The following is an 18,314-nucleotide window of genomic DNA, read 5'->3' on the forward strand; positions in this document are numbered from 1 at the left end:
CAGTACCTAAATGCTTTATAAAATAGATGTTTCAGTGAAGTCTTTTCATATGTAGCATCAGAAAAGAAGCTGTAAAGGCTGCTGCAGTAAGACGAGTGATTACCTGCTGTTGTGTTGGATGTACAGATCCAAGATGTGATAGTCTTCTCTGCAAGAGAGTTTTCTCAGCTCACATCTGCACAGGATGATATAGAGGGGGATTGCAAATAAAAGTGTGCATGCACATTTACACACACACACACACACACACACACACACACACACACACACGTTCACCTTAACAAAGTCTAGAGTACACGACATTTACTTTAAATGTTGTTTTTTTGTGCCTTTATTTGATAGGACAGCTTTAGGGTAAACGGGGGACAGAGATAGAGGATGATATACAGCAAAGGGCAACAGGTTGGAATTGAACCTGCAGCAAGGACATAGCCTTTGTACTTTGGGTGCCTTCTCTACCAGGTGAGCAACTGGGCACAAAATATGACAGTGCACGTATGTTATAAGTGGAACATCTTCTGTGGCAAACAAACCTTTAAAGCAGCTCAGGTGTTGTTAAGGAAAGACATTTTTTGAGCATCTCAAAGTCAAATGGTCAGCAGGTCAATCAACCAGGACATTTCTAGATATGATGCACTGTACCCAGAACAAGGCATGCTGGGATTTCTACCTGTACCATTAACCATCACAATCTGAGACAGACTCCATGCAGGATGATACACAAACAGTTTTATAATGATCTAAGTTTATTTATTTATTTCATTTTACACTGTATTTTTCTTTTAATCTGTCTGTCCTAACCTTTACATTAATGCAAATATTAGCACTTAATGACAGCAGCAGCCACTAAAATTGGGGGATTTATTTGTTTAATAGCAGGACTGAATGTAACTTGTTGAATGTATTTCAAGGGAAATGTCAACTACAGCAGCAGCGCACCTTTTCATACCAAGAAACTGCAGGTTATTCTCATAAATGCTGTATAGATACCATGTCATATATGTTAATGAATTTACCTCCTCACATATTTTATTCATTGTTGCCTTGAAATATTCCCTCTTATGATCTTCATCTCTTCCTATTTCTCGCAGAACAAGCTGGGTTCGTACAACAACATCTACTACAGAGACTGACATAACCAGCAAAACATGATGAAACCTTAAGACATGATCAGTTCACCATCGAGTGGTAAGAATATTCATTTATTGTCAGCTTGTCTTAAGTTTTGAGGGGGTTGATCAGTTGGATTGGTTACTTTCAGTGGCTTCTAATTGCCAGTGGTTGTCTGGATCTTCTACCACACAGAGCTTTTGACATGAGAGGCCCATTAAACGTAACAGAAGTCTTCCTGGAGAGTCGGGTTGTATTGGGGCTGGTGTCTGAGCCAAAAGTTGGCCACATGCTGAAGAGATATTTGTCAGTCAGGAGGAATAAAGACGCCATAAGCTCAGAATTACAGAAAGTGAGACTGAAGATCTAGAGACCGTACCTTGCAACAGTAAGATGAGACCGAAAACAAGCTCTTTTACATGCATCTGCCATGAGAAACACAACTGTCAGCAGTTCATGCGTCATGTTATTATTTTTACAATGCAAGAGTTGTCTGCCAAGTCAATCAATTTGCAGTGCAAGTTAGATGTCACAATTACTGTTTTCTCCCCACATTACTATAAATCAGTTCTGTCTGCAATAAATTCATCTGAATATCAAAGAAAATCCCCCGATTTCAAATCAAATGTGTCCATTCAAAACTAATATGTGCAAAGGAGTGACTAGAGCAGCATTTCCATCAGCAGGTCAGTTCCTTTCAGTACATAGTTTTTTGCATTTCCATTTTGAAAAGTTGTGTATGGTTCCTTTGGTACCTTTGAAACTGTCCTAATTTTTAGGGGCACCTAGCACGCTGATCCAGCAATAAAAGGTGGAGCTAGAAACACTGCAGTCCATTAATTGGTCAGTAGAAAATCAGCCCTCTGTGCTTAGGGCTGAACTGTGGCTGGTTTAACCGCTGTTCCTACCATCACAGTTTTTTAACACATTTGTAAATTAAAAATAAAAATTTAAATGATGTTTCACAGCCTTTAGCAGCAACTGAGAAAAATAATAATTTCATTAACTAGGCTGACTGCTGGCAACTTTTAAGGTTGAAATTATACCTTTGATGTTACTCCATCATGAGCTGACAACGTGACAACAACACATCTTAAATTACAATATGACAACTTTGACCACTCCATCTGTTTTTAATGTCTCTTTTGGATGACATACACTTTTAGTAAGCTTTTAAGAAATGTATATTAATCGTGACTAGATTATATGACAGCCATATTCTAATCCTCACTTAGAGAAAAAAACGTCAGAGTGTTGTTCCCGTTGCCCTTGGACAGCGCTAAACCCCTGCTCGTCCTCATTAAAGTTTTTTTGGGGGGAGATGTAAAGGATGTCCTATGATGTAAAGCCTTCTGAGGCACATAGTGACTCATGATAACAGGCTTTATAAATAAAATTGACTTGACAAGGAGTCAATGCGCAAACCCACTATTTATAAATATCTCATGGAGAGTGACTCTAACTCCAGCCTGCTCTTTTTTGTTCTGAAAATGTTGCCATGCAGCCCTTTTTCTGTGGACAATAAATGGGGTACAGACTTCACTCTCAGTGAACACAATAAAACAGTTAGGGCTGCTAAATTGGGCAGTGAGTGACAACAAACTCACCCTCATGTAAGAGTACTGTCTGCGGTGGAAAAGCTAAATAGATCTAGGGTCTAGGTATATGTCCTTACGTGTTACTTGTGGTTCCAAAGGTGCTATACCAACAGCTTTTGATAGAAGTGCTGCTAAAGTTTTAATTTTACCTTTTCCTCCAGCTCTGGCCAACAAAAGCTGAATCAAACAAGTGTTACTGAGACGTTTTATTTGTATTAGGTGACTGCAACAACATGCACATTGGTCCAGATCAGATGACCATTCACAGTGCTGTTTTATAAATAATTTTTTGACAAACATCTGAGAGACAGCAAAGCAACAGGTCTTTGACTAAAATATTACAAACATAAAGTAGAAATCTGTTCTCTCTTAGTGTCTCTTAGACTGTTTTGATATTACAAATAAGAAAACACTGATAATTGTTTTGAAAATTTTATAAGATTTCAAAGACTAAGAACTTAAAAGCAACAGTGAAACCTGACCTTCGCTTGTGTCACATGAAACTACTTCTATTTTTCACAAATATTTGTGTGATTTGTTTTTCTTTCCTTTTTAATGTTTTTTTTGAATGCCAATGTAAATGTTTGATCTGCAGATCATGAACTCTTGATATCTTTTAGCGATCAACATTAGCTGAGTTCAGTAACTGTCGGGGCGCCCTTTGGAATCAGATTTCTCAACCCATTAGGTGGGTGCTGATATGTATTCAGGTTAGTCAAAGTCTCTGTGCCTCCGAATGTGTGTTTTTATTATGTCAGTACTTAATATCACTTACTGATATTTACACCGTTATGCCATGGCCAGAGAAAGGCTCTGTGCTTGCTGCATGTCCAGAATGGGAACATCTCAATAGTTCTCATTCATTAGTTAACAGCTCATAACTACATCGCACTCACAAACTTGATCTCACAGCTGTGTAAACACATTGGGTTGAGATTTTTTCTTTTTTTTAAATTGTGTGTGTTTTTTTTAAACATTGTACTGTTCTATCGTAGTGTGTTAAGGTGACTGAATGGGTGAACAAATGAATTGATTCATGGCACACTTTTTTATATCATACATTTCAATCTTTGGGTTTGGGGCACAGAATCAAGTATTTTCAAGTCAAAAGACTCAAGTCCAAGTGAAGTCACGAGTCAGCACGAGTGGTGTTAAAAGTCCAATTCAAGTTGCAAGTCTTTTTTGATTCTGTCAAGTTGAGTCTAAAGCAAGTGGCAAACTCCGGGACTGAAAATGAAGCTAGCGCAGAATTGACAGCTCCTGTAATGGCCAGTGGAGGCTGACTCCAGAAGCCAGTCAATCCCCATAGACCCCAACACGTTCTCATCCCAAGTCATCGCGTATTGCCACTTTGTCAGTGGACTTTTGCATCTACATATTATGCTCGAGCTATCCACCTGTGTCCGCTGCTGACATTCCTTGAAGCTGCACATTAAAAGCGCATGGTTAAATTAGGCAACAAAAGCAGGTTGTTTGATTTAGAAAAAAACATCTAGGTTAGGCTCAACATTAATACTGCAGGCAAACAGCAGGGATCTTTCGGCTCCTTATATTACATCGTTACCGGCAGCGTTTCAACCTGATGCCGTCTGGCAGCGTTAGCATACGGTCACAACAGGTTCCATTTGGCCAAGATATAAACTGACGGCGCCAATCTGCGTATTATACTGCCGTGCTAGTTACGCCAACCAGCAGCTTATCATAACACAGAGCATTGTTCTGTCCAGTGTTGTATTCTGTACAGATTGTAAATCCCTTTAAATTCACTACTCAGTGAAATGGCTGAAAATGATGTGCTCAGTGACTAACCAAGAAGTAGAAGTAGTTGTATCTTAAACTAATTGAAGCAAATGTAATTTAACATTAGTTTAATATGATGCAATGTGATACTTATCTGTGACCTCTGCAAACCATCTGCTGACCTCTGTCACCCTGTTCTCTTCACGGGAAAAGATTTCAATGTACTGGGACACCTGGTTGATTATTAACGCAGTATAAACAGTGACTTTAGCCCAGGAGTTGTGAAATGCCAGAAAAGCAGCAGTGTTGGCACTTGCCCTTTGGTACAACCTATTGACACAAATCAGCTGTTATCTGCCAGACGCTGCTGGCTGTTCTTTGGTAAAGTAATCAACTTTAGCGCCCACTCATTTGATATCAACCCTAGTGCAAACTAATTACTAGGCTGAAGTTCTTGAAATTCACATAATCCCATTAATGCTTGGTTGTTTAATTAAATCAGGGTAAACTTGTTTTTTGATGATCTGGAATTGGTAGTGTTTTTATTGAATATGTTTGTAAATGATAATAAGAAATACAGCATCAAAAGAAGTTTAGCTACATCTAATACAGCATTTGTTTGTTTTTCCTCTGAACAGAAATGTCTTACAAGTCTGCTCTTAAATACAAAAAACAACAGCAAAAATCTCATCATGAAAATGGGACTTTATTATCAGGATTAAGTACAATGAAATACAGATGCTCCTCGTTTTAACATAACACTGATTGTGCTCTGATTGCATCAGTAGAAACTCTTAAATGATGAACTGCAAGGCTTGAAACAGTTCGAGTTAAACAACGGCCTCTCTTAATCTGTTAATATTCTAACCAGTGGCACCCAGAGTTTTTCATAGGGGTTTCAAGATAGGGCCACCAAAAATCTTGGGGTGGTACACAAAAACCAAAAGCTGTAACTGAATTTCAGGACTTGTATTATGATGTTGAAGTATATGGGGTAGTTGAAAACTACAGGGAGCATTAATAAATTGCATACTGATAGGCTTAGAATTATTTTGCAGTTAAAATTATTAATTACCTGATGTGCATAGACTTACACTGGAACAGTTGACATTTTTAGCTTCACAGCCATCCTGAGTTGCTTTAAAATAAGTTGCATTTAAAATACAGATTATGAGTGGTTGTATTCTATTACAGTTACAGTTTAAATTGGAGATATTCTGAATACTGTTACTTTCTTTAAAAGAAATTGCTTTAAGATTAGTTTATTTGTTTCATTATATTTGCGTAAACATCATGTCCTAACTGATTGCGATGTGAGCGAGCATCAGTTTGTGTGCATTTCTTTCTATTTAAATGTTCCAACAGGCTGCAAAAAGTGTGTGCAGTGCACCTGCCACACAATAATGACAGAGGAGATGCACAGTCAGGACACTGTCATGTGTTTTGACATAAAAATCGAAGGCAAATGAGCTCAGTAGGATGACTTTGAAGTATATCAAAAGTAATCCAAAGCAGTCTTTTTTTTAGTATATTTTTAGATATGGATTCATTAATTCAAGTAAATCAGTGTTTAATGTATAAAAAATGCAAAGACAGAAAATTCAGCCTGCAATTACATTTAATTTCCTAGTTGTAAAATGTAATCTTTAAAATAAATTAATCAGTAAATCTAAAATTACTTTGTTCATGCCACTTTCTTCTATAAAGTTTCCCTTGTCTTAAGAAATGTCCAAAACATATTGCCTTTAACTTAAAAGACAAGTGACACTTCTTTCCAAAAATTAAAAGAAAAGGAATTTGGGATGCTTTGAATTTGAAACTAATCTCAACCCATCAACCAGCTTCTTAAACTTGACTTATTTGCTGAGTACACTCACTTCTTATTTTATCTCTGTTGAGAAATGTGGATGTTAACACACAATTAATTTGAAAATGGGAAAAAAAAACTTTTTTTAAATGTCTTTATTTCACTTTTCCACAAAGTTTCTTCAAAAAGATTACATTTAAATTATTTTACCAAAAAAAAAAACCCCAAAAAAACACCTCTTTACAAAGAGGGAACATAACCATTTTGTGTGGTGAGCAGAGCGGTGAGAGCAGGTCAGAGGGCAGGTTGTAGGATGGAGGCAGGGACCTGTTTACTGGGTTGAGTCCGTTAAGCTGGTCTTCAGCCAATCAAACCCTCTCTGGAGCAAGTCCCTGAAGAGGAAGAGGACAAAAACCGCATTAGCTGAGAATCAAAATGTGCGTGTGAATATCTGCGTATATGCTATTTTACTATATGTGTGCGCACGCTTACCTTGACTTGGTTACAAATTCACTCCCTTTTACTTCATCAATGAATGTCTTGGCCTGCTCAGTCAGCGCTTTGCCCGCCTCAGTCAACTGGTTGCGAGCGTTGGCAAATCTCTGTTCCACGGTGTCGTCCTGAGCCTCTGCAGGTTAGACCGATCGACAGAGACAAAGTTACACAACTTGGTTTAAAGGGAAGAACAAAACGAAGGCTATTTTTCAAAGGCCATAATTAACACAAGACCTACCCGTGTATGCGACCAAAGCCAGCATCAGCACGGCAACGGCAAGGTACAGTCTCATCTTGGCTGTGACTCTCTGAGGAGGAAGAACAGACGCAGGTTGCGGTTCATTCGTGTTGCGCAAAAAAGACGTTTTTATGGCACAAGGATAAAAACAGTTTAAAATAAACACCCCTGTGCGTCAGCACCGCCGCAACCGGATAGCTCCCTTTAGGTCCAGTCCATCCGTTACAATTTCATCATTAAAAACTAAAAGCTCAATACCCTACTATCTTTGAATTTTCTCAATTGTGTTTTACCACAAAAAAAAAAGTGAGAAAAGTGCATAAATTCAAACAAGTCATTGTTTAAAAGCTATATGCTTTAGCGTCAGCGTCTTCTATTTAAGAATAATTGATTTAATTTCTAGGAAAGATGAAAAATAAATGTCAAACAAACCTGCTGTCCGTCTCAGAGGAGGGAAAAAAGTTGTGTGTGTTTGAGTGTCTGTGTGTGTTCCTCTTTGTACGCCGCTCGGTTCTTGGAGGGTGCCGCAAAACACCAGACTTCAGTCAACAACATGTACACGTGGAGACCTTGAGGTGTCACTGCTCCCTTTATTGACCAGTACTACCAGTACTGATGATAAACACGCCACAGAGCAAATCAGCTACGTGCCCAATTAAATAATGATGTAAGACTGCGCCGCACGCGCATGAGGTGATCTAGTTAAACACAATTATCCGCAACCACTGTGTGCAGTCTTTAATCAACATTTGCAAAGGGAAAGTGAATGAATACCAGTGGCTGAGTGTTTGTATTAGCAGGAATGTGTCCCTGAGGCACATGTAGTGTAAAATAAAATAATGATGTGATCAGAGTTTATCCGTCAGCTGCAATGGTGTCAATAGATAAGGTGAGATGCAATGCAGGAGGAACATAGTTCAGAAATGATAAAGTTATTGCTAATAGACTTGAGCTATTTGGAAGCTCCTTTGGACCTGAAGTGTTGACCAAACATGAACTCAAATAGCCTCACATTTATTGGTAATGGCTAGTCAAGTTTTTTTAGTTTGTTTGTTTTTTTTTGTTTTTTTTTAAATATCAAGCAACTGGACTGCTTCAGATTCAAATACGTGTGTCCTAGGACTGAAAATATTTGTTTGTGAGAATGATGTACTTTCACATCATGTAGATTTTCCTTGAAATTAAGTTCGTTTTTTGTCTTGTCTCATTTTTTTATGTATCAAGTAGTGATGGATGAAATACTAAAAGCCATAGTTGAGTAAAAGTACAGATATCTTACCAGAAAATGACCAGTAGAAGTTAATTTGTCTATTAGAATAATACTTGCATAAAAAACTTAAAGTATCCAATGGTGTAATGTAAGTAATAATACTTTGTTGCAGCATTTAAGTGTTTTTTTTGGGAGTATTTGTACTTTACCCGAGTTTTTATATTTCTGTCAGCGTTAACTTTTATTCCTCTACATTTCCCCTATACATTTTAGTTAGTAACTACAAAATAGAGAAGGAGAGGAGGAAGGGAGGCAGGGACAAATGGATGAGTGAAGAAATGGGAGGAAGGAAAAACTGGATTTTTTGGTTTAAATCCTGTAAGTTATAGGAAAAACCCCAACTATTTTTCTTAAGAGTAATTTAGTGACCATTTTTTAAGGTGATGTATATTACAAAGACAAACACTTCATAATTCTCAAAATTTTGACCACCTATTTTTTATGTAACAGCATTTACTTGAACTTTTACTTTTATACTTAAGTACATTTAATATCATACAAATACTTGTGATACTTAAGTACAGTAAATAACAGATTCTTTATTATTTTTACTCAAGTGTTACTCAAATAAAAGAATTAAGCTTCTACCAAAGTCTTTTTCTGGTAAGAAATCTGTACTTTTACTCCAGTGTGACTTTCATCCACCACTGAAAATATCTAATATTTAATGTATTTAATTATAAAAAATATATTGTATTGTATTAAATGTACTTGGAAGTAAAGTAAAAGTAAATTCTCTTAATTTAAAAAAAAAAAACAGTCATAATTATGAGTTGTCTTCTAAGCATCCACCACCTTAAAAATACAGTACACTTGAAAGAAGAACAAGGTCTTCTTCCTGACTTAAAGCATTTACAAAATCCCTTTTTTTATTTTAATTATTATTATATTTTTATTCCTCTTAGTTGAGTAAAAGTATACATTTTGTTTAGGAAATGTAATGAAATATAAGTGAAAGTTGACAGAAATATGAAAACTCAAGTAAAGTTAAGATACTCCCAAAAATACTTTAGTACTGTAATGAAGTACTATTACTTCATTACATTACACCACTAGTATTGACACTATTATTTTATAACTGTTTTGACTTGTTGCATGCTTCAGATAACATTCAGATAATTTACTTTAAGTTAAGTTAGCAGTGCCACACTATAAAAGTACTTCAGTACAACTAGTCCTGCATTCAAATTTCAAAGTAGCAAAAAATGTACACAAAGTATCAAAAGTAAGTACTCTGCACCATAGCACCATTGCCCAACTAATGCTTTTTATGCCTCTGTAGTGGCAAGAGCTGTGGCAGGAGGCGTTATGTTGTCAAGTTGTCCGTTCATCCCATTCTTGTTAACATGATATCTCAAGAGCAACATGAGGGAATTTCTTCAAATTTTGCACAAACGTCCACCTGGACTCAACAATGATCTGGTTTGATTTTAGTGGTCAAAGGTCAATATCACTTTGACCTGGATTCTATCTCATTCTTGTGAATATGATATCTCAAGAACATCTTGAGGAAACTTGGCATAAAGGTCCACATGCACTCAAGAATTACACAATTAGAATTTGCTGGTCGAAGGTCACTGGGACTTTACAAAACATGTTTTTGGCCATAATTCAAGAATTCATATATTGAAATATGACAGAATTCCGACTGAATTATTATTTTATTATTCAATCATTAGTATTGAAACATTAACTACAAGCAATACTAAAGTGTCAATATGATCAAGATGGAACTAGTTTAAACAGTAACTTCAGCAGTCAAATTGATGTAGTTGAGTAAAAAAAATAATATATCCATCTGAAATGTAGTGGAGTTTAAGTAGGAATTAGCATGGAAATGTTTCAGGTAAGCACAAGTACCTTAAAATGTAGGCTACAGTATGTTTTCATTGATAATTCCGAATTATTTTGGCCAACTTTTCTAATTGAATATTATCCCTGGTATCCACAAACCTACATTTTGAAGTGTATAGTCTTCACAGTGAAGCAGACAGATTTTTTTGCACTGGTCTTTTTCTCCCCTTTACCGCTTGACTAAAAATTCCATTGTCTCATTCAAAGTTCTCTTTTATCCCAAACTTCCCTTTCTTCAAAGGGAAGTAAGTCAGACAAAGCCATTTTTGGCCCACCTTCTAAGTTAGCATGCAGTAACACAACAGTACAGTCAGTTGAACTGCAGTAACCCCTCATTACAAGTGTGACCTGAGTTAGCGCCAGGAAGTCTGTGTCTGATGGTTTGAAGGCCTCGTCTCTGCTTAGCAAATCTGTTTTCACACCAAGCGGTCTGCTGCAGAGGGCCAAATGCCCATTCGTTGCCAATGACTTGGCCTATAAGGTGCTATCGCTATGATGAATAGTCTACAATTGAGTTAAACGAGCCTTCACATGCCTCAACACCCACACATTACATCTGAAAGGCTAAATCTCCATCTCTTTTGTCATCAAGTGGCCAGCAGGTTTATGTATGAGCTTGTGCTTGCGTGCATATAAGCTCTTCTTGAATAATTGTAGGAGGCACACGGCGTGAAAGTGCACATCTTGCATGCTCCTAATTTGCAATAACAAGCTTACAAAAAAGCTGTTTTTGTGTTTGGCCGAAGGCTCCTGTGGTGACTGATTGTGCGTGCCAGCTCTGACGGGGAGGGAAAGAATGGAAAGAAGAGAGGGGGTTGTAATACGAGGTAAAATCTCTGCATGGGGTGTTTTTTTGGAAGGTTACTTGCAGTCATGGGCTAGCTAGCACCTGCTAGTTTGCTGGGACTTTTTTGTTTTGTAGTTGCTGGGCAGTACTCAGGGTGCAGACAGCCTATAGGAGCAGACAGAGCAGAAGTGCTGAACTGGCAGGATGCTTGTGGTTTTCCTGTTTTTACCATCCATGAATGTTCCTTGCAACAATGGATGGTTTACTGTAGGAGTTTCACTTGTCTGTTACTAAATAAGCACTGGTTCCTGAAAGGAGTGATCTAATAGGGGACAAACACCTATTCATGCTGTTAGTCATTCTTTCACTTTGCATGCAATGCCCTTTAACACAGATAAAAAGGGTAAACATGTTTTCTCAAAACACAAGGTTGTTTTGTTGAAAAAAAGAAGAAGAAGCTTATATTTACAGATAACTGACTTTCAGAGACCAATATACAGTTTACTCAGCATATACAGGTTATATAAGATTATTCTGAGGCATGTGCCTTTTTCTGATAGCGTGCAGTAGATAGTTTAAAAGAAATTGTGTGGACTTGTATAATTGTTTGCATACCATTAGGGCATGCAAACAATTAAATTATATCAGTTCTCAAGCTGTCATTTTATGTGACCGTCATGATCTTAGATTTCATAGCTTTATCTTAATATAACATGCCTCTCAGAAATTCTTAAACCATCTCCAGCTCCTTAATCAACCCACTGAAACCTGGAAAGACATAATTTTTCCTGTACTGCTTTCAAATGCCTCTGACATGTCTTAAAACCCTTGAAATATGTGCAAATTAGTTTGATTTCTTTTGAAAAAACCAAAGGCTAAAAGGCACTGAACAACTTGGAAAGACATGTCCCACAAATTGCATTTGAATCAGGAATAATAATATGTTAATAATGATTTTTAAAATATATGGGAAAATGTCTTGAAAACTGTATTTATTAGTATTATTTTTAGTGATCTTTTTATTTATTATTATTAGTTTTAAGATATGCATATACAGTGACAGCAGGGGTTTATGATTAGTATCATAATAATCATTATTTGTTAACTACTTTATCTATCCATTTTTTTTGTTTTGGTACATTTTTCAGTTTTTATTTTACTTTTTTCTTTTCTTTTATACCATTTTCTTTTTTTTTTCTCTACATTTCAGGTAATTTTCTTGTAACTCCTGTTTGCTAGCCAATTTGCTTAGGTTTTAAAGGGTTACAATTAATCTCAGAAAAAAAGTGTGTCCTGCTATTGAAATTCACAGGGTTTGTGTTCCTTTATGAGGAGAATGTAGTTTACTTTATCTCCCAAAAAAGAAAACACAGCTGCATCTCTGTGCAGCATGGATTCAAGCGGAGGGGTCAGACGAGAGGAGAGGCTATGATCAAGGGACAAATGGTGTCCTCTGCTGGCCTCTGCTCTGTACTTCAAAGAAAAAAATCCTGCTGAGATTCATAAGCATAACCTTTCTTTTTTTAATTTTAGGGTTGAGTGATCTGAGTTTAAAAAAACTATAGCCATCTTTCCCCCTTAGGTGGATCCAGATGTGAAGCAAGCTGAAAATCTCCTTTGGGATTTATATCCTTTGTAACCACCATAGTGTGGTAGGGTTTCAGACTGGGGACGGATATGTTCCTTAAAGGAACACTTCACCCACAACATGACCATTTGTGTATTGGTTAGTCATGAAAGTTAAAATAAATTAACAAGTTCTCACACAACTCAAGCATTATAATCCAAGTCTCATGTTTCCAGTCAAATGCTCAGCAATTCCCAAACACATGCATTTTCCAACCTCACTGTTTAAGACTGAACTAAAAGGGACAAACTTGTGTGCTCCCTTCAAAGCCAGATTCTAATAAAGAGGTTTTTAATGAAAGTACTTGTTTTGGGGAATTACTGGACATGTTGACTGGATAAATGATGCTTAGATTATATTGCATGAGTTGTGTGAGAGTCTGTAAAAAGATGTTATGATATAGCTTTGCTGTTAAACATGGTCCCCAGACAATCAAAAAAATCAATACATTTGCCACTTTCTGCAGAGGCATGAATTCAAGGAAATTACCCCAAATTAGTAGAAAAATACAAAAGAAATTACTTAATGTAATGTGTTTGGCGTAAATCGTAAGAATTCTCTAGAATAATTTTGAATCAAAAATCAAAAATTAATCACAAAAAATATGAATATAAGTTTAGTTTTAGAAATGTTCCCCTGAATTTTTAAGTTATTTTCTGAATTAGTAATTTAGATTTAATTCAATTTCTTGTCAAGCTACTCGTTGCTTTTTTCCCCATGTTTTTGCAAGAAATCAAACCAATTTGCTCTGGTTTCAAAGGTTTAAATACTTTTGATAGGCACCTGAAAGCAGCACAATAAAAGTGATGTTGATCCAATTTTAAAGACTTTTTTTGTGGCAATTTGCCTTTAATAACAGAGTGTGGAGACAGACAGGAAATCTAGCAAGAGAGAAAGTTCAGCAGCATGCAGGGATGGTCTCCCTCTAGAAGAAAACATTGCAGTTTAATGAAATGCATCCTAACCACAAGGCCACCAGAATGCAAGTGCTTGCAAACATATAAGCACATGAATGCACAATGTTTAAAAACATGACCAGTGCATTGATGACTATCTTTTATTGGCTTGTCAAAGCAAACGTTTGTAAGTAAACGCACTGATGCACAGTTTCTAATCTGATTTTAGCCGGGATAAAGGTCGAGATGATAATGTCACCATCAAGAGAATTCAGTGCAGGGCACAGTGTGTTCCTAGATATCTGCCTGGATCAAGAGAAAGGAATCTGGGAAAACATCTTTACATGTCAGGACTGGAAATACTAAGCTGAGGGTTTCAGGGGTGGCTGGATGAGATATTGAGAAAGGGAGGGCGGAGTAACAAATACCTTTTTTTATGATTCATAATTAATGTAGTAAAGTAAATTCAAGCCACAAAAAAACAAAGACGGCGAGGGGGCCACTGTTTTCATGTGTCAGAAAAGAGCTCACATGCACCAGTAGCTTCAGATAAATGCTGTATATAATTGTCCCCTGAGGCCTTATGCAACAACTGATTCATGCAATGATTTAACTTCAGAAGTTGCTCAAGACGATAGTATCAGCACATGTGGTGCTTTTCAGATATTCATTCCTCTCGAGATTATTTTGGACATTTTCAACATTATATTTAAACTGCTTTTGAGGCTAAGTGTACAATAGTGGATCAGCATTAGCTTTGTTAAATCTCCACTTGTTAGCGTAACCAAACCCAGCCTTAAATAATAGATTACTCTTAAATGTTTGATCAGAGATATACAAGCAGTGGAAGCAGAGCATGTTTTTCTAGGTTCTTTTATTCACTCAGCACTGTTCAGCACTCTGACAGGGCACTTACAGTGAGCAGCATGGTGGGCATATGACATGTGACACACAAGGGACTGACAGACAGGCAGCATTACACTTGTCCAGAAATGAATTGTTTTACATCCCCCTTCTCTGTGAAGAACAACAAGAAATGCACACAATATGGAAGGGCACTTTAGTGGTTCACCTCTAGGAAAAAGATGTGCACACATTACTGGATCTTTTGATCATCATCACAATTCAGTGCATTTATTGAAATGGAAGACACTTGCGTTTGGTGCATTTAGGGATGATACAGGCTGGGATCCCGGCCTGTGAAGCTCAGCAGGTATATTTACATCCAAACAAAATGTAGGAAAGTCAATACAAAACCTTGGGGGGGGGGGGTAGGAAGCTAGACCAGTTAATAAAAGTAGAAAAGCAAAGCCTTTTTGGGGTATTTAAAGCTGTTATTGGTGCTATTGTTCAGTGATCAAAGGGTTGATAAGAGAAGCCATCATCAACCCCCTTATCATGGACAACAAATCACCCACATGAACATATCATCAGTAACTCTCAACCCCCAACCCCCCCCCCCCCCTCTGCCCGCGTATTTAGAAATCAGAGTCTTTCTCTAAGAGGTGGTGGTCTCCTTGACCTTTTCCATGACATTCTCAATCTGCTCACGGATCTGGGTGGCGTAGGGGGCGATCAACTCGGTCAGCTCGTCAATTTTGCCTTCCAGGGAGGTGCGCAGCTCCTGAGCGGTGGCCTCCAGCTGGGTCTTGATGCCCTCAGCCTGGGTCTCCAGCTGCTGGCCCAAGCCCTCAGCCTGGGTCTTGAGAATGCTGGAGATGTCGGTCATCTTCTGGCTGGCGGTTTCCCTGACCTGCTGGACGTAGGGCTCAACTTGCTCCTTCATGCTGTCCATGTTCTGAGAGGCACGGGACTGGATCTCACCCATGTAGGTGGACACAGTGCTTGGGAAAGAAGAAGGAAACATTAAGATTTCATATTTCAAAAAAAGATTTTTTGTTTACCCTTTTTATCTGTGTTAAAGGGCATTGCATGCAAAGTGAAAGAATGACTAAAAAAATCTTTTTTTTAACTAACAGTTAAGAATGCAGAAGTCTCCATAAAACTTACTTGCGAATCTCCTCAGTGTCCTTGTTCAGGCGCTTCTTCAGTTTGGTAGTGTAGGTGCTGATGCGGCCGCGAACATCATCGCTGTTCTGCTCCACCATGGACTTGAGCTCACCAAGATACTGAGTGCTGCGCTCCTTGGCATCCAGCATGTCCTTCTGGAGCCTGTTGGTCAGGAGCTGCAGGTCCTGAGTCAGCTGGCCGGTGGAGACGTCGGTGTAGGGAGCCAGCTTGGTCTGGATTTCATCTTTGTACGCTGTTAGCTCTGCCATGCTGTCAGTGATCAGAGTGCTGGAGGAACAAGAACAAGATGATCAGACAGGAGGAATGTAGGCATAGTGTTAAGGGTTAAGAAGATGCAAGTTTGGAAATAACAGAAATGCATCAGCTAGAGGGTAAAGTATTGAAAGTGCCCATTGAAGATAAGTAAACAAAGGAATGACAAAGTTAGCTTACTCTAGCTCCCTGCTGAGCTGAGAGGCCTTGAGGTCCTGCACGACTCCATCGGCTTTCTGGTTCAGGTCAGACACGTATTGCCAGAAGCGATTCACGCTGTCCTCCCAGCTTGGGGTGGCATCAGCCTGGCGCACAGCACGGGCATTGCAGCCTAATATGGGAACATGCAGAAAATCAGACATAAAATCCAATAAACTGGATTCATGTAAGTAAAGACTTGAACAGCAGTGGTGCACTTACCAGTGATGACTGCCAGAGCAAGGATCAGAGCAACAGCCTTCATGATTGTTGGATAGACAGATGAACCTGTGAATTAAAGGATGGGAAACGTCAGCAATCAGTAATGTTAAACTTTTGTCTACATGAGTTGTTTTACAACATAAGTTAGTGATGTCCTAATGACATACATTAAACAGAGAAACATAATGTGAAGGAATGTAGTATCAGTGTCTCACTTAATAGCAAAAGAAAACACAGTGACTCACACACTAGGCAAAATAGACTATAGAGGCTAAAATAAGATAAAAGCAGGAGGTCTCTGCGGGACCAGCGCTCCTTCCACTCACCTGAGAAGTCGAGCTTCCTCCGTGCTCCCTGCACGGTGACTGAGGGCTTTTATACAGTGGCGGGAGGCTGCTGCTGCCGCTGCGCGTGTGGCGCGAGGGGAGGGCTGTTGATTGTCCGCGTGCGCGCGCCTTCACGTGGTGATGATGATTTGTCTGCACAGATTCCTGTTTCTCCTTCCACGCAACCTGCTACCACACTGCGTCCGAAGTTCTCACAGGTTTCCATCGTCTGAACGAGTGATTGAGCAATGTGCAATAACGGGGTGAAAGTTTCCCATTCAGTGTTGTAAAAAAAAAAATTTTTTTAAATCTGTGTTTGTATTTTTCACACAGTGAAGTTTACAAAGTTTCAACAGCAGAGAAACTTTCATGTATTACTGCCAGAGGTAGCAATAAGGCAAATGTTAAGAGGAAGTTTGTTTGGGTATGAGACTGTATTTGCTATTCTCGTGTTTTATGTGAATCTGTAAAGTAACTAATAAGGCTGCCAAACGAATAAAAAAGATGTAGTGCAATGAACATACAGTGTATTGCCTGTGGAGTACAGGTAACGCAAAAATTAAAAACTACAGTAAACCACAATGATCCTAGATGTTTATTTAAAGGGGAATTAAGCCTATTTTCAAAATTCATACATGTAATTCCCATGGTCCAAGACCATCCAAAAATCTTAGTAAACATGAACAAGTCTCTCCCAAATTCAAAAACTGGAGTGCTAATGCTGGGTTTCATCCAAAGTCAGAGGTCGGGATTTCCTTGTCATTTTTGACTTTGAACTTCCAAGTGTTCTATGTGCTCAACACCAAACATAAAGAAAAAACATGACAGTGAGAACTGCTGTTTCTGTGGCTGCAACTACACGGTCAGCAGGGCCAGAGGAAAAACTAAGCATAAGCTAATAGACGCCGTTATATATTTTATTCTACTGCATTTTTATACGTTGTTATATATTTGACATCAATTTTCATGCATAACAGGTTTTACTATATCATAGTAGATGTGCTATTTTAATTGAATACATGCAAATATACTTTAGGTTGCCTTTAAATGGATTTAATGTGCACCTCAGTGGCCTCCATGGAAGCTGCTTTTTCTGTGTGATGTCAGACCACTGAGGTCAGGGTGCATTGATTTGCCCTGAGTTCACAATTAGGAACTCTGACTTTGAGTAGCGTTCCATTATATGTTTTTTAGTTGGAGGTTGGAATATTATGAAATACCCCACTCATGAACTTTCAAGCTTTCATGTGTCTTAAAACAGAAAGCCGATAGGATTTTTCCATTGTAGTTTGGATTACTGTAGAAAAGAAGCTCTTTGACAAACATAATGTCTCTTACATGTTTGTTCAGAAAAATAATCTTCTTTTTTTTATGCCTAAATGCAGTTGTCAGAAGAAAAATGCTAATGTTAGGCCACAAACAAACTACACCACCAAAACAAGGCTGCAAAGCCTGGTAGGTCTGATGAGGATCTGTAGTTTCATTTAGCCACTTGTTAGCAACCTTTTGTCTTAAGACACATGAAAGCTTCAAAGTTCATGAGTGGGGTATTTACTGACAAATTTTATGTCGTAGAACAGAATGTGATCTGTTCAGCTTGTGTTAACCACAGACCTCATTTCAGGCTTCCAACCAAAAACACATTCAAAATTCGCATTGACTTTGAGATAAGGAAAAGAGCGATGCAGAAATGTTAATTAATTTTCAGGTTTTAGGAGTCATTGCAGGGGCGCTCTAGAGAATCATGATGTAAGCGGTACTGAGCAACACAAAGCATTGTGGGACTTAAGTACGCAGAAGCTACGGTAGAGACCAAGTACTTTCAGACCACTTGGTTAAGTTTATATCTTATCCAGCTTAAAA

At 38.1% G+C, this 18,314-nt stretch overlaps 2 protein-coding genes across 2 annotated transcripts in view; one reads left to right on the forward strand and one right to left on the reverse strand.

Annotated features, from left to right (window-relative positions):
• The first annotated feature begins 405 nt into the window (after positions 1–405).
• Positions 406–18,314, forward strand: part of LOC121945197 (meprin A subunit beta-like) — a 50,688-nt gene continuing 32,779 nt past the window's right edge. The window contains exons 1-2 of the mRNA XM_042489251.1: positions 406–462; positions 1,092–1,188. The gene's annotated coding sequence lies outside the window, so the exon portion shown is untranslated. The remainder of the gene's footprint in view (positions 463–1,091; positions 1,189–18,314) is intronic.
• apoeb (apolipoprotein Eb) lies at positions 14,804–16,492 on the reverse strand. The gene is made up of 5 exons (XM_042489248.1): positions 16,452–16,492; positions 16,126–16,191; positions 15,886–16,036; positions 15,433–15,720; positions 14,804–15,266 (listed from the first exon to the last, which is right to left on the reverse strand). The coding sequence occupies exons 2-5, from the start codon at positions 16,166–16,168 to the stop codon at positions 14,921–14,923; spliced, it is 828 nt and encodes a 275-aa protein (XP_042345182.1). The 5' UTR covers positions 16,169–16,191; positions 16,452–16,492; the 3' UTR covers positions 14,804–14,920.

This window comes from Plectropomus leopardus, chromosome 7, assembly GCF_008729295.1.
Source record: "Plectropomus leopardus isolate mb chromosome 7, YSFRI_Pleo_2.0, whole genome shotgun sequence".
In the NCBI taxonomy this organism is placed as follows: domain Eukaryota; kingdom Metazoa; phylum Chordata; class Actinopteri; order Perciformes; family Serranidae; genus Plectropomus; species Plectropomus leopardus.